General features: G+C 41.3%; 1 protein-coding gene across 4 annotated transcripts in view; it reads left to right on the top strand.

Moving 5' to 3' along the window:
* The window catches only part of slc39a11 (solute carrier family 39, member 11), an 86,977-nt gene that overhangs the window by 51,055 nt on the left and 12,301 nt on the right, over window positions 1-23,621 (top strand). For all 4 annotated transcript variants that reach the window (XM_027005079.3, XM_027005078.3, XM_027005076.3 and 1 more), the window contains one exon: window positions 8,592-8,750. In XM_027005079.3, the coding sequence (XP_026860880.1) occupies window positions 8,592-8,750 (159 nt within the window). The remainder of the gene's footprint in view (window positions 1-8,591; window positions 8,751-23,621) is intronic.

The raw sequence follows: 23,621 nt of genomic DNA, 5'->3' as shown, positions 1-23,621 counted from the left end.
ACTAAATAAAACCTCTAGTGGTTGGATCCTCTCCCTCATGTGTGTGCCCTCATTACATAAGTACTAGGGGTTATGACTAGTACTGTGGGTTATGGCTAGTACTATGGGTTAAAAATACTACTACTACTTCTTAATATTATGGATTAACTAAATTTGATTACTTCACATATACAAAAATGATATCTTACCTAATGAAACCACAACATAAACTACCACTTCAGCCAAAACGTAAACCACTACCTAATGGATAGGTGACAGCTCAAATTAATTCAGTTTTTTCTTCATTCTTTGAGTTGTGCACATTGGTATGAAATGTCATTTCTTCCAGATCGTGGTTCCACACACAACCACAACAATGCAGCAGCACAGCACTCAGGACTATGGAAGTGCAAATGTGCAAAATAGGAGTATGAGAATACAGTAAACAACAATGTCTACACAGGACCTTAAGAAAACAGGACACAGGACAATTGAGGAGTCAGGACAAAAATATCTATTACAGATAATTTAATATTCTAGAAATTATGAATATTCTAGTAATTATTCCATTCTATCATGATTTTATTATTTCATTTTTTTATTTTTACACACACACACACACACACACACACACACACACACACACACTCTTGCACATAGAACAAGAGCTGCTCTGCTGTTGAGTTTCCAGTGTAGTTTGCCACTTGTTGTTTGCCAGCCCTGTGTTTGTTTAGTGCTGAATGCTTTATTGACAAACCATGCTGAATAATTTAGCAGGTAATTGGAAAAATCAAAGCCTCTCTGCTGTTCCCTGTATTTTTTTCTGAATACCTAATGAATAGGCAAGTGAAAATAATATGCTGGAGTTTGAGGGGCAATGTGTGGGAGTGTGTGTGTGTGTGTGTAAGAGTGTGTGTGTGTGTGTGTGTGTGGTGGGCCTCTGTGAAGATCTCTGTCCCTCTCTCTCTTTTTTCCACCTTGTTTCTGCAGTTTAGACTCGTGCCCTACATCAGCGAACCTTCCCTTCTCCCTTGTTCTACCTGCTGTGACAGGGTTAGTATTGGTCAACTCTCTCGGTTATAGGTCTGGGAGCCTTGTGATGACCACATGCTGTGCTGACAGATTCAGCTTGTCCTGCCTGCTTATCCTCCTGACCAAAATAACAGGAGTCTCAGTGGACCCATGCTGCCCTCCACAGGGCTCCTGGGAGGGCTCATGATCAGTGCTGACTCTCACTTTTTTCCTGATGACCTTTACTTAAAAGAAGTATGTAAAAGAAATGTGTGATATGTATCTCCTTAGGCAACAGATATTACAGTTCTTTCTAACGTCCACCAGACGTTGTTCCCATCCTCCTTTCAACACAAACCTTTCACCAAAGCCCCCGCCTCACAAAAACGTGCTCTTGACCTATCTTTCTATGTGCTGCACTCATGCGCAATTAAATTGAAAGGTAGGAGGAATCCCCTCCTTCTAAAGAAGTTTTCTGATTGGTTAATATAGCTGGGCCATGACAAAATTTTTAGTTGTTGATTACATGGCCCTGGAAAACCGCAGAGACATTTCTTTTCTCTGTGTAAGCTATACACTGTTCACTGTTCAGTTCAGCAGTAGTAGAATTTTCAACACTGATGTGGAGCAAGACTCGATAGCCCTGCAATAGGCTAGGTTCAGAAAGGCGGGGATAAGATGCTTTGATCATTATGAAATAAAAACGCATTTCCCATTATTAAATCAAATCAGACATCATGTTCCATCTGCTGGGAGTCTGACAATCCAAAATACAAAGTGTTATTTTGTATTTTTACTTTATTTGTATAATTTGATTCATTCATCTATTATTAAAGGATGTTCACCTGCATGTGTGTCATTCCAGTTCACAGCTGTTGCCAGACAACAGTTGCCATGACAAAATTAACATCTGGCCATCTCCTTGTTATTCATGCAGCTTCGTTCACTACGTGCCCCCCCCCCCCCCGCAAGCCTTCGCCAGTTACCTCACTGCACTCATTTCTTCTCCTTATTCCACTGCTTCAGCTCTTTGTTACCCTGTTGTATCTCTGCAGTGTTTCCTCATATCCTCCTTGTTCCACGGTATCCTTCTGCCTTGGCTTTTCCTCTCATGGTGTAGTGAGTAAATAAACAAAACACATTGGTACAGATTATGTGCACTATCGTATTGTAATCCATGCCACATGTTGCCTGCTTCCCAGGGCATGACAGCTTGACGATGCCTACTGACTGAAACTTTGGTTGCATTGATGAGGCAGTTGGTACAGCTCCAGTGGATGTGGGAGATGATGGTAAAACCTCCACCCAACCAGAACTAGAACTGGTATTCCGTGCAGTTGCGAAGTAGTCTATACTGGGCAAAACTCATTAAACTAGTAACTGAGAGAGCAGAATGTTAGAGACACTTCAGAATGATAGACATTTTGTTTTATTTCATAGATTTTTTATATTGTTAGATGTCCTGGACCCACCAGAGTGTTTTTCACATTATAGTTCTCTTTTTGCTGCTCCTGATGGCTGGTAGTGGGCTGGGTGCATTGGGGCAGTGTCTGCTAAACACATAGTTGGGGAAACAAAATAAAATAAAATATAAAATAAAAGGCATAAAATGTCTGCATATATTTTGCTGGACTTTCTCCCCCTTTTGTGCTAAGGTCATCGTGGGTCAAGCCCCCTCTGCAGCTGTCCTGTGCAATCATGCGGCTGAGGATTTCCAGGGCTCTCTGTAAAGCTTTTAAGAAAAGGCCATGCTCACAATCAAACAGCCTCTTTGGGTCAACATGTCCAGCAATCAGAAGTTTCCCTGAAAATTCTCAAAATCAGGGTGGGTAGGCAGGCCCACAAGTGAAGGGATGATCATCTCTTATCATCTGGCCTGTGCCGTGAGAAGTTTGGGACTATTCCCACACAGTTCTCGGACAGGTCCAGCCCATGAATTCCGCTAGGCTTTCAGCAGTATTTTAAAACCTTTTTTAACACTATAAATTGGTTGTTATAGCATTATCAAAGCCATGTATTTACATCAGTAACAATTACAATGCAGTACATAAACAATTTTTTAGGTTTTTTTTTTTTGTTTGTTTTTCGGTTTTGTGTGCGTTGTAAAATTGGTTGTAAAATGAGCAATGAAACAGCAGAATGGAGAATGGTCACCATCAGTGTTAGTAAAACTGTCCAGGAGTCACTGCTCTTTCTATACAAATCCATCCCATGTGAAGGAACTACACTATGGCTGTATTGAGAATAGAAATGTATTTAAAGGCTTGTAAAGTTAATGTAGAGGTGATTTCTCTGTGTTTGGCTAATAGTATTACAATTGAAAACAATGTCACAGTATACACAATTAAGTGGGAAGAGATTGCCATTGTAATGCTAATTTAATCATAATTCAGAGAGGAGATGATGGTTTTTATTTGGCAGTAAGCCTAATAAAGCCATAATGTTGATACCTGCTAATTCTCAACAAGTGCTGGTGAGTGACTCATGCTGTGTTTTATGCGTTTGTGTGTGTGTGTGTTTATGGTATCTGTTGGTGTGTGTGAGTGTGTGTATGCATTCTTTTAGGCACCCTTATGCTAAAGTTGACCATTCAGCTCTGATTACTCTGATCGTTAAAAACTGTTAAGTATTCATTAGGAATGGAGTGGAAATCGCAGTATGCAGGCATTAACCAAGTTTACCACGCAAGCAGAAGCCCATGGAACACCCACATATGTGCAAACAGAATTCAGATACACCGTTCCTGTGATGATTCACACTCAAAGCTAATCTGCGTGTATTAAAAAAGGGTTTAATGAAAACTGTATTACCGACAAAATGAAAAAGAAGAACTAACGTCAGTACAGTGTTTTGAAATTTAAATTGAATTGTGGATACTCCTTACGGTCTTTACTGAGGGGCTATAATATGCTGTGATTTTACATAAAAGCGATTTAGGTCTGTCTGTGTGTGTGCGTCCGTGCGTGCGTGCGTGCGTGTGTGCGTGTGTGTGTGTGTGTGTGTGTGTGTGTGTGTGCGCGTGCATGCGCATGTGTTTGTTCGCATGTTGTGTATGCCAGACTTGAGCAACATACCATTATGGTTCCACTGTAGTGGGCAAATGTCACAGGTAACAGGCCAGCAGAGGTTTAAAACTTTTAACCTAGTTGACTAAACGGATAATGACCTGTGCCTCAAGCTGTGGCATATGAACGATTCAACACAGACGTCATGCCATCAGAGTCTATATTATCTGGCCAGGGTGACCATAACCAGCTTTGGTCTTGGCGAACCTGGCCACAGATCACAACAACCCATTAAGGTCAGGTCCACAACTTTTAAGGTCAGTTCTGCAACCTTTTAAGGGCAGTTCCACAACTGTTTAAGGCTTGTAAAAAAATCTGTCCTGTAAACATAGTCTAACAAAATCATTACATTGTAAAGTGAGGTCCAAAATCTTTTGCATGCTTTTACATTTTTTTGACAGCTAACAATGGGCCAACAAAAGGCCGAGGTGTTAATGTTTCATTATGCAGTGCACAGACTGACACAGTCCCACGCTGCCAACAGACCTGCTGACGCTGCATGAATATATCCATATTCTTATGTAAGCCAGAGGACACAATGGATATGACTAGCCTGTGGTTTCTATGGCAGCACATTGCTTAGGAGAAAGAAGGATATTGGAAAGCTTTGGAAGTTTGATTGGTCTAAGAGGGAGTCTGTACTGGGCTGCTGTTTAAGTCTGCTTGAATTACACTACTCTTTGTTTGCACATGTGTGTGACACCACCACCTCTTGGCCACGTTGGCTAGTCTGTAAGTAGCTTTGTGTGCAGTTGAGTGGGTGGGTTTTGTAGAGAAGGGTTGGATATTCTAAGCAGCTGTGAATAGCCATATGGCAAGGAAAGCATTTCTGCTCCACAAATGTCTCTTATCCTCTGTAATCAGGGATGCTCATCAACACCTGGCCTGTTACAATAACTCAATATGGAATGCAGTTGGTGCAAGCCTGATAAATGTGGAGTGGAATGGGGGGTGGTGGTTCTGAGCAGTGCTGTAGACTAGAGCTTGAATGATTGACCTGGAATCTTTAGAGACCCAGAATAACAGGGCATCTTATTCCAATACATTGATCAAAGGTAGATTGAAAATGACATACTAGATCAATACAGCGTAAGGCACATGCAAGCGTGTGTGTGTGTGTGTGTGTGTGTGTGTGTGTGTGTGTGTGTGAATGACTGTTCATGCATATTGAACATCGAACGATATCTGGTTGAAAAAGACGGTAATTACATCAACCACCACAAATGCCAGATAAGAAATGGGCTCCGATTTTTTGAGGGGATTTAGCACATTTCTAGTAGATGGGGCTACTGCAACCACAACTGGAGAGATTTGCTATTGGTGTGAGGCCTATTCTTGTCTAAAATGTAATTCACCTGATTCAGGGTTAGCCTTTTAATTTGAGAGAAAAAGCATCAAAAATCCAAGTTTAAACTTGTCTAGCTATGGTGATATGATTTGTTCATAAATGTGAAAATATAATAAAATTATTTTGGCTTTAAGGAAAAACTTGTGAAATGTGTGGAATTGACTAGACTTCTACATTAATGGCTCCTGAAATATAAGCTCTAAGTCAATAGAATACATAAATATGACCTTATTTACCAAACACTTACCTAATACCTACATTTAACAGATATTAAATTTAGATGGATCAAATGTTTTAAAAACCAAAGATACTGACGGAAAAATGATGTGAACCCTTATATGTATAATATTAGAAACCCTTTTATTCACAATAACCTCGAACAAATGTTTTCAGTGCCGTTCATGACTTAGGAAGTATTTTGGCTCTTTATATAAACATTTACATTTATGTGTACTTTTTGGGACATTGTACTCTAGACCACTTTCACTTTTGACATTCTTCAAAACACTGGAAAATAGCGTGTAAAACTGTACTTTGTCTTGTGCACTGACTTGAATAGATGCTTGAGTGGTCATATAATTTTGCTAGCCCTATTGGAAGAACAGCCCAGCGGCCATGTGAGGGCAGTGCTCCTGCTGTCCACAGTCTGGCTTGGCTTATGCTGCTAGCTATAATTTGTGACTGTTGTTTCGCAAGCATCATGAGTCACAGTGTTAATAGCCTATGTTACACACCAGCCAAGAGCATGTCAAAGAGATGGCAATTTTGATACTCACTCTTCTGCAAACCAGTTTGGCTGTGTTCATTTAAAATTTTCAAGGCTGATAGCTTTGAACGTGATCAAATATAACCATTTAGTCCTCTGACATATGAATAAAACCTGTCTACGTATTTATAGATACATCAGTGAGCTTTGACAATAGCTGAATTAAAATTAAGTTATTTAGTAAGATAAAATGGGATTGTGTTCTTAATAACAAAATAATAAAAATAACGTCCGCTGCCAATGCAAATCTGTGTCACATAACATCATCTGAAATTGAAGTCTTATTAAATGTGTTGTAGGTTAGATAAGGTCTTCCTCATGCTTCTGTATTGTTAACTGCTAACACATTTTTTGGGACCCATCTGCTGAAATGAAATATTTTTTTCCATAAATTTAACCACCCTGATTTACAGTATAACAAACCATAAAATGAAAAAGGCAATTTTGCATTTTTATGCTAAGTCTGAACAAAATGAATGATGAATAGTAATGCAACTTTTGATAACGATGCATCTTGTAAGCCACTTTCAGTTGAAAATGGATCTTATTTCACAGATGCTAGGAGGAGGGTCTTATTTATTTTACCTTATTTATCTTATTTATTCTAGATTTTTACCTTAATTTCTATTTACTTTGCTTTATTACATATGAACTCAGACTAAAGCAACAACATGAAAAACAGTTTTCTCTATTTGTCTCTTAAAAGTTATGCAGAGGATTTCTAAGATGCTAACAGACATACTTGGGACTGTACATGGAGATGCTTGTGGAGCTTGTGGAGAAGACAAGCAGATGAAACTTTCTGCAAAGCTCAACATAAATGTGTGTTTGGGTGGTGTTGGGTACTATTTGAGTGGTAGTGCCTAGAAAGAACATTGCCTTCAATTTCCTCAATACAGCTATGTTGAGGTTTTTGCTTAGTCATGCAACCTACCCAATGAATAGGGTTCATTTGTGAAACTGTACATGTTCATACTCATGTTTTCTTGCCCTCTGAGGGGCCACGTCAGGTTGCGTCCAGGCAAAGTCAAATTGTCTCCAGAACTGTAATGCTGCCTGTGTGTGTCATTACTTAGTTGGGTACCTATAGTATTAGTTTTCACTAAATCATAATTCAAGGCCAAGCATGCTTATAGTTGCTAATCTCTTGCACCTTAAATCCATTCCAAGTTAATCAGAAGGCAAGCCAATGAACGATTTTACCATGCTGCATATTTCAGTCGGTCACTTCAGAATAAATTTGGAACATCTGTCAGGTTTTTGGCTTACATGGTAAGTTACCACTGATATGACCACTGATCCTGCACCTGTGTTGAGTAACGGAAACTCTATGGTTCTATGGTTCAATGGTATCTTGGACTCTAACATACTAGACTGGCTAGGAGTAAATGACAAAGCACTATTGTAAGTCGCTCTGCATAAGAGCATCTGCCAAATGCTGGAAATGTAAATGTAAGTGATAACTGCTCACATAATGAGTAATGTTGTGTCCATGATGAGTGTCCATGTCACAGTGAACAATGTTGCTGACCTTTAGATTTGCCATTCGGATGACTTTAATGAGACTCTGGATAGAGGGATGGGGGCTGGGGAGCCAGCATTCAAACGTGAAAAGAAAGGAACAAAGTTTTTGAAAAATAACAGTGCTCTTGTTGAACCAGTCCACAGAATCACCTTAATTCTTCCTTTCATGGGATAGAAGTTCCATTTTTAATTGTTTTTGTTGTTCTTGGGTAAGGATAGTTGCTGTGGTGATTTTTGGGTAAATGGAAGATTAGAACATTAGAAACAGGGGCTCTTAGATTAATTATAGAATCATTATCTGCAGTAGTAGTACATTGCAGGAACTATAAGTGTAATTACCCAACTATGTTTTCTTCAGTGATCATTAACGTACAGAAAAAGTAATTAAATATTTAATCAAAAATAGCCATTTAAATTATTTAACCACAGTTTAGAGTTACTCGTACTGCAGAGCATGTATGCCTTGTGGTTTCTACACCTAATCCAAGCTAATTTGTGGTGCAGTGATTTTTACAGAAATTGATTAAACATATTGATTTGAGCTTAAGGACTGTTCTTAACAAAAGAGCATGTACTAATTTGTTTATTGAATTGTTGTCACTGAGATCTTTCAGGAAATTTATTGAAATATTAGTTGTTGGCTTCTAGCAGAGTTCATGGAGCATATATTTGTGCTGTGGTTAATCAAGAATTAATAATGAATCTTTTGAAAGAAAATAATTTTTGAGCAAAACATGCTTATATCTAATTTGCCAGTGTTGTGATTTGTTTGTTTTCCTTTGTCATTGGCCTTTTCTGTGGGTCCATGAATAAGTTCATGCCATGAATGAATGTGTTCCCTTTATTTTTCTCATGTTGCACTAATGTTGGGATTTTATTTCCGTGACACATTAAACAGAGAATGGAGAAGTTTACCAAAGAAGAAAAGGAGTCCATACCAGCCACATAGAAGGTCCAGAAGCTGAATTTAGGCCACAGGAAGCAAGCACCCCATCCCAAAGCAGCTGGAGACGTATTGTGCTGCTTATCCTGGCTATCACAATACACAACGTTCCCGGTGAGTCCGTCTCCTGCTTATCCTGGTCAGCACCATACACAATATTCCCAGTGAGTCCATCTCCTATTTATCGTGGCCATTACCATACACAACATTCCCAGTGAGTCCATCTCCTGCTTATCCTGGCTATCACCATACACAACATTCCCAGTGAATCCATCTTCGGCTCCTGCTTATCCTGGCTATTACCATTCACAAAATTACCGGTGAGGCAATCTACTGCTTATCCTGACCATCACCGTACACAACATTCCCAGTGTGGCCATCCCCTGCTTATCCTGAGCATCACCATACACAACATACCAGGTGAGGCCATCTCTCCTGCTGCTGTGACCTTTCTGCTTATTTGGGCCCTTCTTTCCTTTTTATTAAATCAGTTTGTGAACTTTCTGCTGTTCCTTCTTCTCATCAGTTTTCACAGCAGTGTTGATACTGGGTCTGATTTCGGAGTTGATATTGGGGTTGATACTTGGGTTGATACTGTGGTTGAAACTGGGTTGATACCGGGGTTGATATAGTTCAGCACTCAAGGCAGATGATAAACTTTGGCCATCAGCTCTACATGACATGCATTTAGTGATAAATCCTATGTAATAGAATCTTTTAGAAGGAGATTTGGGGCAGAAGAAACAGTTGAATAGTTCTTCATTAACTTTGCTCTTGTCTAGGACTAAATAAATAAGACCTCACTGATCATACCCCAAACAGAAAACCTAAGGATAGGTCATCAAAGCTTCTTTAGACAGTTATTGCCCATAGATTGCCAAGTTTCTACTGTGAGATATTTGAAGTTTAGACATGTGATCATGTGACAATTTGGTTCAAGGTGTGTGTGCAAGAGTAACACATGTATGTCTGCTGCAGGTGAGTCTGTGCTGTGTGATCTGAGGAGTGTGTGTGCACGCATGTGTGATGCTACCTATGGCATGGAGATGAGTTGACCTTTTCTCCTGATGGATGATGTTCGAAATGTTTTTGACACTTTGGTCTTGAAAAGGTCTAATTTCAGGGCTGGATTTCAATTCCCTTTTATAATAATGTGTACTAGTATAGCATTTTCTGGAAAAAAAGTGTCAGAGCTATCCAAATTATGTTCACCACTGCCATTTCAAAGAGTTGGGGAAGTCTTTACAAGGACTGCTTCATATTGCCTCTTAGAATGGATCTCTCACTGAATAATATCAAACATTATTTTAATAAACTCGAATATTATCTCACCAACAGCTATCATAGGCAGATCGGCATCTCTCTTGAGTTGGCTGTTTCTCACTTCCCTAATCATATCAGAACAGGAATCCAGAATGCAGAGGGAATGCATGCTGCAGATCCACAATGATGGACTGGCTATTGTAGGTACACCAGGGCCTGGTGTATGGAATGTCTGCCAGTATTCTTCACAAGAGAGAATGCCTTTTGCTTTTATACTGGCCACACTGGTAGTAGTACACTGTGGAATGCCTCTTGGATCTTTTTTTCTGTAATGCTTCCCTGCAACTCAATCTGAACCACTTGTAATGCATCTTACTGAAGTAATGAATCCTCTGCGTCTCTGAAGTTACCCTGCTGCAATAATCATTATTTTATAACAATCTTGGTTCCTATTACACTTTTAATAGTTAGAAAGGTATTTATGCTGAGTAGCAAATGAAACACAAAGAGAAAAATAAGTAATAACTAAATAAAATTACAAAAAAAGAGAACATGGTACAGAAAGTGCTTTCCAGTGCTTCCAAAAATAAAGCAAATTTAAATACAACTAGAACATTTGTGAAGTAGACATAAAAAGAAACAATACAATTTACCCCAGTGCCAGTTAATCACACAGCAGAAGTATGCAGGCTTTTGTCAGTACCTCTCAAAGTGGCACTGGCAATAAAGAACAGTCTTTACACTGAGCTGCAGTTTGACACAAAACTTGGAGGCACATCAGTGCTCTGGCATGCTCTCGTAAAACTTTTTTGCATGCGGTGAAGATGTTTTTGCATGCGGTGAAGACATAATAAAGGAATGCGAGTTCTGTCGTGCCTGAATCTGTGAAACATTTTAGTGCATAAATAAGCAATCCTGAGGAAGTGCTTCAAACAATTGTCAGGACCCAGTGTCAGGACCAGGTTCCTTTTTAGGTTGATTTCATTAAGATTGTTGAAAGGGTCAATTGATTTAATTTCTCACACAGAGCCTCACTCAAAAGGTCACCTCACATGGATGTGAAATGAATAGAAATTAATTGCTTCAAAACAAATGTGCATATCCCCACCCCCACCCAGAGATCCTTTAATTGATTTCCATATTTGAGTAACTCTTTAGTTTCATGCTTTTTAATGTCCTTCTTGTGTGCAAGTGTAATTAGTTAATTTGAATGGATTAATTTCACAGTCTGATGTGCTGTGGGCAGTTATGGTGTTCAGAAAACCAGCCGCAGCCAATTGTATCTTTACATTACACTAGGGGTGCAAAACGTATAGGCCTGCCTGATGGTTTGGTACAACCTGAGAGGAGATGAGCCAATATTGGAAAAACCTTATTGGTTCCTGCTTTATTCACTCTTTATTCACTCAGTTGTCTTTTATTGACACCTGATGCAGTTACTATTTTTTTCGTCAGAATAAACTTGCCATTGTCTGGTGTTTTCGGTTTGGTGTTTTCCCAGTCGCACATAATGTACATGCAGGCTAGCATTGTTCATTATAATGAGCTGATTAAACAAGCTAATTCAGCAAGCTAATTGCAAGCAGCAAAAAACAGCTGTCTGTTTTCATTCGTGAGATGAATGATGTGAAGATAAGTTTTATCGTCAGCTAACTAAGCCAAAGTGGAGTTCTTATACTGAAGGCAGCTGGACTGCTATGCCCTGACAAGTGATGGGCTTTTATTAATAATTTTGTTAAGATGAACTGTAGCAAAGTCAGAGTCTTGGCAGAAGAGAGTAAAAATATTTCAGTTGTTTTTCAATTGCAATAGACAGCTTATTTGTACGTTTACTGGTACTGGCCTGTTGTTGTCATACAAATAGGTGAGTCATCGATGTTAACTTGAATAAATATTTGAAATTAATCAGGCACATATAATTATTGAAAAGTGACTGGATGTATTGGTATCATCGCTAATGTGACATTTTGGCAAATGTGGCCTCTAACCTCAAATGAGATTGCCACCCCTGTCCTAGAGAGACTTTGGTTAGTTCCAGGTAAATGTATGAAATTAATTAGGCATGCATAATTATTGAAAAGTGATTAGATATTTTGGTGTGGTCATCTGAAAGTCAGTGGCTTCTGTACTGGGCAGAATGAGAATACATGTATATAATCATTTGTGTTGTTAACTGAATTGTTGTCACCAGACCGCCAAAGCTCATATACCAAGAGTATCCATTTGTTCATCTGACTTGGTGAACAGGTTTGGATAAAACCTAAAAGCACAAATTTAAATGTAATCTTGCTCTTTTGTTCACCTAAAATAAAATGCAGAATTCCTTCTCACACACCTCAATGAGGGTAAAACGCTCTATTTGACTTCATCTGCTGCTTTGACCCTCATGTTTACTTGTGCTGGAGAACCATAACATCATGTGCGTGCTGGCATCATATAGACCTGGTCTGACATGCTATACAAATAGGTAAGTCAGCCATATATGCTTAATTATGCATACTAATTGTCCAAAACAGACCCCTCCACACCTTTTTCCCCCTCACACGACCCTAAAAAAAAAGAAAATTCTCTCTCTCGCTCTCTCTCTCTCTCTCTCTCTCTCTCTATATATATATATATATATATATATATATATATATATATTTATATATATATATATATATATATATATATATATATATATATATATATATATATATATATATATATATACACACACATATAAAATCACAAGGCTTCTACTGCTGTTCCTGGCAAACTGGAGGTGCGACCATCCTCTCATAATTTTTACCCATACTGCCTCCTCACACTTGGCCTTACTCAGATTTCCTATTAAATACATTAATTTTCACAACTTAATCCTGCAGTCCAAGTCGATGTGGAAGCTGCGGAGCTTTTTAGAACATTGTGAGTCCGGGTGGCAAGCAGGGTGTTTATGAAACACTTTCCCAACCTTCACAGGAAGGCAAGTAGAATGAAAAAATACAGGATAGTGCTGCTTAACAGCAGGAATGACCATAAACATGTATCCTCATTCTGCTCAGTACAGATAAAGAGTGTGAGAAGTCTCAGATGACCACACGAAACATGAATTAGATGACCACATGAATCATAAATCAGATGACCACATTAATCACTTGAGGTGACTAACCAAAGTCTGTCCAGGACAGGAGTGGCAATCTCATTTGAGGTTAGAGGCCACATTCACCAAAAATGTCACATTAGGGGTCATACCAATACATCCAGTCACTTTTCAATAATTATACATGCCTGATTAATTTCATACATTTATTCAAGTTAGCATTGATGACTAACCTGGTGCAAATAAAATGCTGTCTATTGCGATGGAAAAACAACTGAAAATATTTACTCCTTAAACTGCCCATTCAAGTCTTCTGTGTCACTCTGTCCACTACAGTTTATCTCAACAAAAGTTATTAGCAAAAGCCTGCCGCTTGTCAGGGAATACCAGTCCAGTTATCTTCAACATGCTTTAACAAACTTCCCTTTGGCTTTGAGGCTTTGAGCAATGAAAAAATTGAGTCTTCACTACAGCATAATTTGTCTCACAAATACAAGTTTAAAAAAGGCTGCAACTTTTTTGAGAGTTGCAATTAGCTCATTTAATTAGCTTGTTTTAATGAACAGTGTTAAGCTGTGCATAGATTATGTACAACTGGGAAAGTGCATCAAACAATAACAAGAATGGCCCTCTAGTGGATGAAATAGTAAGTGCATCAATTGTCCATAAAAGACAGAGTGGATAAATGTACCATTAATGATAAACTTACCACCTGTGTGTACCATAATTCTATCTATGGAATTCCACACATGTCGATTAATTAGTTTTGTAGTTAACAGGATATTAAGAAAGTACAAAGTGGGACAGTAGGAGACCTGTACCAGCTGGCTCAGATATAATGTAATAACTCAGAGACAACTACTAACACCTTTTTGCCACAATGATGACCTTTTCACCACTTGTACAATTAATATTTAGCACTACAGGGAAAACAACATCCATTAAAATATATTAAAACAATTACTTGGGATGGGAAAGAGGGGGATAGTACCAAACAGATCTTGACAGCCTTCACAATATGACCCCAAGAACTCTAATCTGACAGAGGTCATAGCTTTCAGACACAAAGTAAATACTGTAGTTATTTATTTTCTGCCACATTGTATTTGTTCTTGTCTTCACCCAAGAGGGCATTTCAGCCCTTGACCTATTTTATAATGAGTTATTAAATAAATATAATTTTTGCTGAAAGAACATCTGCCATTCTGCTAATGTTAAAGGGAGCAACTGATCATTTAGAAAGTGCAGAGCTGTACATAAGCAATGGAAATTCACCCATGTAAACATACTATCATATAATTATCATTTTGACATTGCCAACTGTGTAACTGGAATGACAGTTCTTTAAAGGTTCCTTTGGGGAAGATTGCCTATTGCCAAAGTCTCTACTGATTTGGAACCCTCAACATCAAGCACCAAGTGACACAGTAAACCAGACAAATCATTCTGTTTGCCATGTGCCCACTGACTGCATATGCACACTCTGTTATTCCTCTGTGCATGGGATAAGATGTGTGGAAGAGTTAGAGCATGTGTCTCTCTGTAACTGCCAGTCTATCATTTGAAATGTCTCTAACCTTAAATACTTGGAAAATGCTAGTATCCTGTGATGGACTTTTTTTTTTCTTTTCTTTTCAAAAGCACTGAAAAAGTACAGAGCATTTTTCCAACATAGCTTTCTGTACCTGTTATGACCTGTGTCATGACTTTAAAAGTTTATTTCTAAGATGAAATGTTGACTGCCTCAGGACTTGCTTACTTCAAACAGTTGCTTTTGTTTGTGTGTTTGATTGCATGAAGACCTTCTAAACTGATCAGAAGACCTTGTTCTGGGCACGAAAGGTGCTTTTTCAGGTATTCAAATACTTGAATGTGTACCAATTATAGGGCTTTCTGCTTCAGAAACTGCAACCTGAATGGTGGAAAGAAAGACTAGTTATTATGTGCTTAAACAGAAACAGTTTGTTATTGACTGTTACAATATGGATTAGATGTCTGAGGGAAAACTGCACTCTATTGACCTTGTTTGTTCACTGTTTGAATGACTAAGCACGTGTTGATGCAATCACTATTTCAGTTCAGTTAGGCTTTTAAAGGTATGACCCCTGGAATGGTTTGTATAGGGTACAGAAAAATTTCACATTTTCCTGGTATATCAACTGATAGACTACCAGTTCCAGAGAGACTTGCTCTAGCTCATCAATCTCCCTCAGATGTCTTGCTCTAGGGAATACCAAAATGTGTCTGTGCAGTCGATGGGAAGACAAAGCACATAATCTGACCTTATTAAGGATGGCAGCATCTAATAGGTTTATTGATAGTCCCACTATACTATGGTCCGCAATGTCAAAATGGTAAGTACGTTAGTATGTTTGCAGTGGTGAATTTATATCACCCATGTCCATCCTGGCACCTTTGAAATGATAAATTACACCTTAGCATTAGCAAAATGGCAGTTGTTTTTTTTGTGCGCATATTATATTTATTTATTAACTCATTATAAAAAAGGCCAAAGCCTGAAGTGGCCATTTGCTTCAAGACAAGAATAATAAGAGATGGGCAGAAAAGAAATAATTATAATAAATTAAAATAAATAATTACTTGACCTCTGTAAGAGTTAGTGCTTGCAGTCATATTGTGAAGGCTGTCAAGACCTGTTTGGTGCTATGCCCCCACCCCAAGATCTCTAGCAATTCTGTTTTAATATATTTATTGGATGTTATTTTTCCATGTAGCCCTACACAGTAATTGAACGAGTGGTGAAAAGGTCATTATTATGACAAAAATGTGTTAATAGACAAAAAGGTGTCAATAGCTAGCCAGTACTGGTGGGCAAGGCAAGGCAAGACTTTAGAAACCATCTCATACTGTCCTATATGTCCTACATTCTTGCTATCCTGCTATCTACAGAACCATGCCTGAGCTCTTAATTGACATGTGTAGAATTCCTTAGATGGAATTATGGTACACACAGGTGATTCACAGTCTCCCTGGGGGAACCTGCCATGCATGAATGCTTGTCCTTTCGCTAATGGATAGACCTGGTTGTTGTAACGTTGTATCTGGCCCGAGTGCCGATGGATGTGGAGCAGGATGCACAGACTTCCCCCTTCATGCAAAACATTTATTGAGACTAGACACGTGAAACAGAGGTGGCACTCACGTACAACGTTCACAATAAACATAACCATGCATTTAACATTCAACGAAGACATATGTACATTTAACAGAAACTACACAAACCAACATTACCACTACACAGATCTAATTAAACACACATGTAGCGACAATGATCAATGATGGGAGCACACATGGACAGGGGTTTAAATAGACGTGAGACATTAACATAATCCTGTACACATGTGTGCAATCCCGGGGAGGGCGTGGCTACAACATAAACAATACACACGTGTATCCCCCGCATGTGGCAGGCCGTACCACATGACTTAAGGGGAGGAGCAGTAAATGACAGTTGTACTGGCATACTGTGGTCCAAATTGAGAACCGTTTCTATATAGACCAGTTTGGTGTCCCACAGGGCTGTATATTGGTACCCCTGCTGTTGTATACAATTGTACTAATTTCTGTAGCATATGTACACAAATCCAGTATGCAATAAGTATTTTGGCATGATGTGGGAATTTCCAAAGATTGTTGTTGAAACTGGGAAGATGCATCAGAACGGACAGACAAGGTAACCTGAGGTTATTCTCTAATCATACCCATAGAGACAGGCCAGCTAGGCAGAAAGTGAGGATCATGGAAATATGGCCAACAGGGAAATACAGCACAATAATGTAGCCATACACATGCATCACTTTGCAAAAGGGGAAGTGGCACAATCAGGCCTACGCAAACAGACTGGGGTGACCTAAGAGGAGCAATCGATGATGAGGGAAAAGGAACGTGGGCGAGGCAGGGGTAGCCAGGTGCCAAACAGTTCTCCAGCTGTAACTGAATGTGTCTATGCTGCTGCCACTGGTTGATTTTCTGTTCTTCTTAAGTACTCCTAAGGGAATACCTTCATTATTTGTTTCATCGATTGCTTCTAGTCGAATGAGTATGGTAAAACATAGGGTAAAAAACAGGGGGTGGTGTATGTCAATTAAGTAGGTGTACATGGGAATGTACACACCTCCACATCTAGCCACTCACACAATTGCAAACATATGTGCTCACAAATTAACAAATGTAAATAAACACAATATTCCAGAAACGTTAATAAACATTGCTAGCATCCTCAAAGTTTGAGCTTTTTAAACAATGCTGTTGTAACGTGGCATGCTTAGCAGGATGCGAAGAGGAGCCGTGATACACACAACGATGTTTATTTGTAACACTGAAGACAAAGTAGCACTACGGCTATCGTGAGATCAAACACTGACAATACTAACGTTTACACAGAGGATTTATATGTGCTCACATTAACAACACAACGAGGAGCAGGTGTGAAACACCTGGGGGCGTGGCCACACCAACGGATGAACACACACACACACACACCGACACCCACACACAGGTAGACGTTTGGGAGGAGGGGCCGTACCGTGACAGCTGTCATGTTGAAACACTTTTCTGCCTTTAGTCTGCATGATATTAGAAAGGTAATCTGTATAGAAATAGCACATATGAAATATATATACACATCGTAAAATATAAAACACAAGCAGTGACTGTTTGACCTTACTGTGAAATAAAAGCAAAATGCAAACCTTTCTGCCATCTCCACATGTGCGGGATGTTCGATTTCTTATATGCGCCAACCTTACACAGCTTTGTCTTAGATTTGACTTTAAAAGAGGTTCATGTTGCCAACGGATCTCTCCAATCTCAGGCCTGCCCCAGACTCGGCTGTGCACTGGCCTTAGCCTGCTTCCACCTTTCCTTACAAAACATCCCAACATCTACATTAAAGGTACGCTTACAACAACTTTAACAACGAATTAATTGACAGTGATATTTCAATTTGACAGTTTTGCGTTCTTTTGTGCTTCTGATTTAGTTTTTGTTTTATGATATAGCTATTACACATGGCAGGTCTATTAAGCCTTGTGACAGTTTAACAACTAACTGATAATTACGAGTGTGTGATTACATTGTGTATGACTGTGCAGAAATATTGACATCTATGGCTTATATCTTGCTCATGTCATGACTGTCCTCTTTTATTTTCTTTTTCCTTATGGTTTTTTAGAAAGTCATCATCATACATTTGGCATACTAGAGATGTAAATGGGAAAATCCATAAAACAGATCCTTACAGAGTATGGGGTACTCAGACTGCTGTGCAGTGTTGGCTGTTTGTGGAAGTGAGAAATCAATGAGCAGTAGACGAGGAAACAGGCTGGTGTCAGACAGCAAGATTGATCCACGTCTGCTGTAAATTACTCAGTCCGGAAGGACTCGGCAGAGAGCCTGCTCCTCTTTGTGCCATTTTTGCAGTTCTGTTAGAGGCTTTTGTTTTTTTGAAAAGGTATAGGAAAATATGTGAATTACAGTTAAAGAGGAGTTCTTGCATGTAGCCCATGGGCGTAGGTCCAATGAATAGAGCGTGGCTGTGGTCCCAGGCCTGCGGGAATTCCAGTACAAGTAAACAACCTTTGGTAGGCATTGCTCAGTCAGAGTGCTACTGTTTCGAAAGTGAAGAGCATTCCATCTTGTTATTGTTTTTAAATTGTACTCAGTGTCTGTTCATTATATTTGTAATACACCTTAATATGCAGTAGCAAAATGCAATATGTCCTCTGGTAGCCCGAATTGCCGAAAGACATGGTGGAAGAGCTGGTCCGCCGTTTCCCAGGCAGTAGGTAGACCCCAGGTGAGACCAGGGTCTTATCGGTGTGGGCACCGGCAGCGGCTTACCTGCAGATGGTGTGCAAGGGATATTGCTGCGGGCACAATCAGCACAAGTCGCCACATACCTCACTATGTCTTTGTGCATGGCCGGCCACCAATAGCGAGCACTCAGTAGTTGCGCTGTGCGGGTTGCTCCTGGATGGCTTGTCCCCACGAAGGTGTGTGTCTACGTGATAAGGGCTTGACGGGGGATAAAGAGGCGGTTTGGCGGGCAGTGTGGATGCGGATTTGCCGCCTCTATCTGTCGGTGCAGGTGCCAGCTCAGAGTTGCCAGAAAGCAGGTGGGTGACAGTACTGGTTCCATGCTGGTAGACTGGGCCTCTGCGTGGTGTTGCCGAGAAAGAACGTCCGCCCTCACGTTCCTCTCTCCTGGTCTACAAGTAACACGAAAGTTAAACCTAATGAAAAAAACTGACCACAGGGCTTGCCTGGAATTGAGCATCCTCGCGTTTTGGAGGTATTCCAAGTTTTTGTGGTCAGTGATGACCAAAAAGGGGTCGTGATCCCTCTAACCAGTGCATCCATTCCTCAAACGCTAGTTCCATGGCAAGGACTTCACGGTCTCCCACACCATAGTTCCTTTCCACAAGGCTTTTTTTTTTTTTTTTTTTAAATAGGCAATTGGTTTTAGCTGCCCTGCTTTGCCCATGTGTTGGGATAGTATAGCGCCTTCCCCCACGTTCGACGCGTCTACCTCCACCACGAAAGGCCTCTCTGGGTCCGGTTGCTGCAGTACAGGGGTGGTGGAGAAGGCCTCCTTCAGCTCAGAGAATGACCTCTTCACCTCGAGTCCGCATCTCAGCCTCTTGGCTGTTCTGCGGAGTAGGTCTGTATGAGGTCTATCCACCGTACCAAAGGACTTAATAAAACGGCGATAAAAGTTAGCAAATCACAGGAAGCGCTGTAGCTCCCTGCGAGTGTGCGGTCTAGGCCAGTCCCTTACTGCTTCTACCTTGCACAGTTGCATGCGTACACTGCCCTCGCAGATGCTATATCCCAGGAAACTCACTTCTATGTGATGGAACTCGCATTTTCCAGTTTGCAATAGAGGTGGTTCTGCAGGAGGGTGCGGAGGACAGCCCGTACGTCATGCACGTGTTGGTCCCGGGAGGAGGAATTGACCAGGATGTCGTCTATATATGCAACGACAGATCCACCCAGGTATTCCCATAGGACCTCATTGATATAGGCCTGGAAGACAGAAGGGGCAGTGGCTAGACCATACGGAAGCACCAAGTATTCATAATGTCCCAAAGCTGTGCTGAAGGCGGTTTTCCACTTATCGCCCTACTTGATTCAGATGAGGTTGTGCTGCAGAGGTCCAATTTTGTGAATATCCCCTTAATTGCTTGAGCGCTGCGGGGACAAGGGGGAGGGGGTACGGATATTGCACCAACAGTTCATTGAGTCCCCGATAGTCCACACAAGGCCTCAACCCTCCGTCCCTCTTCTTAACAAAGAAGACACTTGCGGACGCCAGGGAGGTGGAGGGTCGGATGAAACCTTGCTGGAGGGCCTCCTTAATGTATTGCATTGCTCGTTCCTCCTCTTGGGAGAGAGGGTAAACCCTACATCGGGGAGGAATCACACCCTCCTTCAGCGTGATGGCGCAGTTCTGGTCCCGATGCGGAGGCAGCTATGTGGCTCTCGTGAGGCTAATTCCCTTGGGGGAATCGCCGGCATCACTCCTGTAGGAGACGGTCATAGGTGATGATGAACCACCACATTCAGCGACGTGGCATCCTGCTTACACGCCAGTTCCTCCTGTAGATCAGCCCTTAGTCCATTCATGAACGCATCTACCAAGGCGGAATTCCATTTCATAATCCACCACTGTTCGGATTCCTTGCTTTAGGCAAAGCAAGGAGTGCCCACAAAGACTCCCCTGACGTGGATGAAAAAACACAGCCATGAGCTCTTGAATAACACTGACATCATTAATTGTTTATAAGCAGGGAAGCATTAGTAACGAGAGCGGCTCCCCAGGTATGCGCTTTCCCCATGAGCTGGAAGATTACAGAAGCGATCTTGACGTGGTCGGGCAGTCGGGGTTGATATCCAAAGAAAAGCTCACACTGTACGACGAAGCCCTCACATCCTTCTGGGTCTCCGCCATACATCTCGGGTAGCAATGAGGCATTTTATCCCCTCCAATACAGGTGGGGTAACGGGAGGAATTGCTCGTTGAATTGCACGTTGTAACATGCAGAACGTTCATCCAGACGGACTGTTTATTGTTGCCGGAGACTTCAACCACGCAAATCTCAAGTCAGTACTGCCTAAATTCCATCAACATGTGAACTTTGCAACGAGAGGAGCAAAAACGCTGGATCTCGTTTACACAAACACTTCCAGTGCGTACCGGCCTTCAGAACAGGTGACAGAGAGACTTTCAGGAAAACAAGAGCCAAACTGTCACATGCGATCAGGGAAGCAAAGCATGCACATGCACAGAGGATCCATGGACACTTCAAAGACACTGGTGACACACAGCACATGTGGGAGGGCATTCAGGCCAATACTAACTACAGGAAAACACCACCTTCCTGTGACAGTGATGCCATCCTCCCAGATGCACTGAATGACTTCTATGCACAGTTTGAAGCACAGAACAACGTTGCAGCAGAAAAGTCCATCCCTCCGCAAAATGACCAGGTGCTGTGCCTGACAGCAGCTGATGTGAGGTGTACTCTGCGTGGAGTTAACACACAGAAAGCTGCTGGACCAGACAACATCCCGGGTGCTCAGAGAATGTGCTAACCAGCTTGCAGATGTCCTGACAGACATCTTCAATATCTCTCTGAGCTGCACCGTGGTCCCAACATGCTTCAAGACCACCACCATCGTCCCCGTGTCTAAGAAGCCCACGGTGTTGTGTCTCAACGACTACCGTCCCATCGCACTCACATCCATCATCATGAAGTGCTTCAAGAGACTCGTCATGAGACACATCAAGACCCAGCTTCCCCCTTCTCTGGACCTCCTGCAGTTTGCTTACCGCCCCAACCGCTCTACAGATGATGCCATCTCTACCACACTTCATCTGGCACTCACACATCTGGAAAAAAAGGGCACCTACGTAAGAATGCTGTTCATAGACTTCAGTTCAGCATTCAACACCATTGTTCCTCAGCATCTGATTGGAAAGTTGAGCTTACTGGGCTTGAACACCTCCCTCTGCAACTGGATCCTGGATTTCCTGACTCAGTTTGTCCGGATTGGGAGCAGCACTTCCAACACCACCACACTGAGTACTGGTGCTCCCCAGGGCAGCATACTCAGCCCTCTGCTGTTCACACTGCTGACTCATGACTGTGCAGCGATGCACAGTTTGAATCACATCATCAAGTTCGCTGATGACACGACCGTGGTGGGTCTCATCAACAAAGACAACGAGTCAGCATACAGAGAGGAGGTGCAAGAACTGGTGAGCTGGTGTAAGGTCAACAACCTGTGTCTGAATGTTGACAAGACAAAATAAATGGTTGTTGACTTCATGAGAGCAAGGCGAGATCACTCCCCGCTTGCCATCAACGGCTCCTCAGTGTAGATCGTCAAGAACATCAAGTTCCTTGGTGTTCACATAGCGGAGAACCTCACCTGGACTCTGAACACCAGTTCCATCACCAAGAGAGCCCAGCAACGTCTTTACTTCCTTCGGAAGCTGAGGGAAGCCCATCTCCCATCACCCATCCTCACTACCTTCTACAGAGGTACTGTAGAGAGCATCCTGAGCAGCTGCATCATTACCTGGTTTGGGAACTGCACCGCCTTTGACCGCAAGACCCTCCAAAGAATAGTGAGAACAGCTGAGAAGATCATTGGGTTTTATTTCCCTCCATCACGAACATCTACATAACACGCTGCATCCGGAAAGCCACCAACATTGTGAAAGACCCCACACACCCCTCACATGAACTGTTCGCCCTTTTGCCATCTGGAAGAAGGTACCGCAGCATCCAGTCCTGCACCTCCAGACTGTGCAACAGCTTCTTCCCAGAAGCCATTAGACTCCTGGCTAACTCCAATTCCAATTCAGATTCCAAAATGGGCACTTCTATACATGCTTATAGACAGTCACACACATCACACACACACGTACGTACATACATACATACATACATACATACATATCTATACACACACTCACACATTGTTTTGCATCGGACTAGTGCTGAAGTCAAACCTCACACAAATAAACTATGCACTCCTGTTGCAGTCTTGCACATTATCCTACTTGCTGCTAGAGTACTGTACTAAACCAGCACTGTACTCTGAACTGTTCTGGCTGCTACCGGTGACTCCTATGTTCAGGGTAGCATGTCACTGATTGCTATGCACAACTTGCTTTACATATGCCCAGTACTGTGTACTGTACTAAATTGCACTGTCTACTCATTTTGTATTTTGTATTTGTCCTGTCCTGTATTTATTATTTTTTATTTAATGTTTATTTAATGACATTTTGCACTATACTGGACTGTTTGCACTTGTGTAGCATGTTGTCTGTTGCACTGTTGTTTTTATGTTGCACCATGGTCCTGGAGGAACATTGTCTCGCTTTTGTTGTGTACTTGTATATAGCTGAAATGACAATAAAACCTCTTGAACTTCAGGACTCGTAGCCAGGCGATTGACAACCTGCCCGAGGTGCATGACAAGCAAGTGTAACTCCCCCATCTCCTGCTTCTGCTGCTGCATTGCCACCTTCTGGTTAGCTAGCAGTTGATCCCAGTCAGGGATGCTCATCTCGCTTCCAGGTGGCTGCACAGAAGAAGCGAGAG

Source organism: Electrophorus electricus, chromosome 15 (assembly GCF_041902795.1).
Source record: "Electrophorus electricus isolate QZ-2024a chromosome 15, ASM4190279v1, whole genome shotgun sequence".
Taxonomy (NCBI): domain Eukaryota; kingdom Metazoa; phylum Chordata; class Actinopteri; order Gymnotiformes; family Gymnotidae; genus Electrophorus; species Electrophorus electricus.
This window is presented reverse-complemented; position numbering and strand designations above follow the sequence as displayed.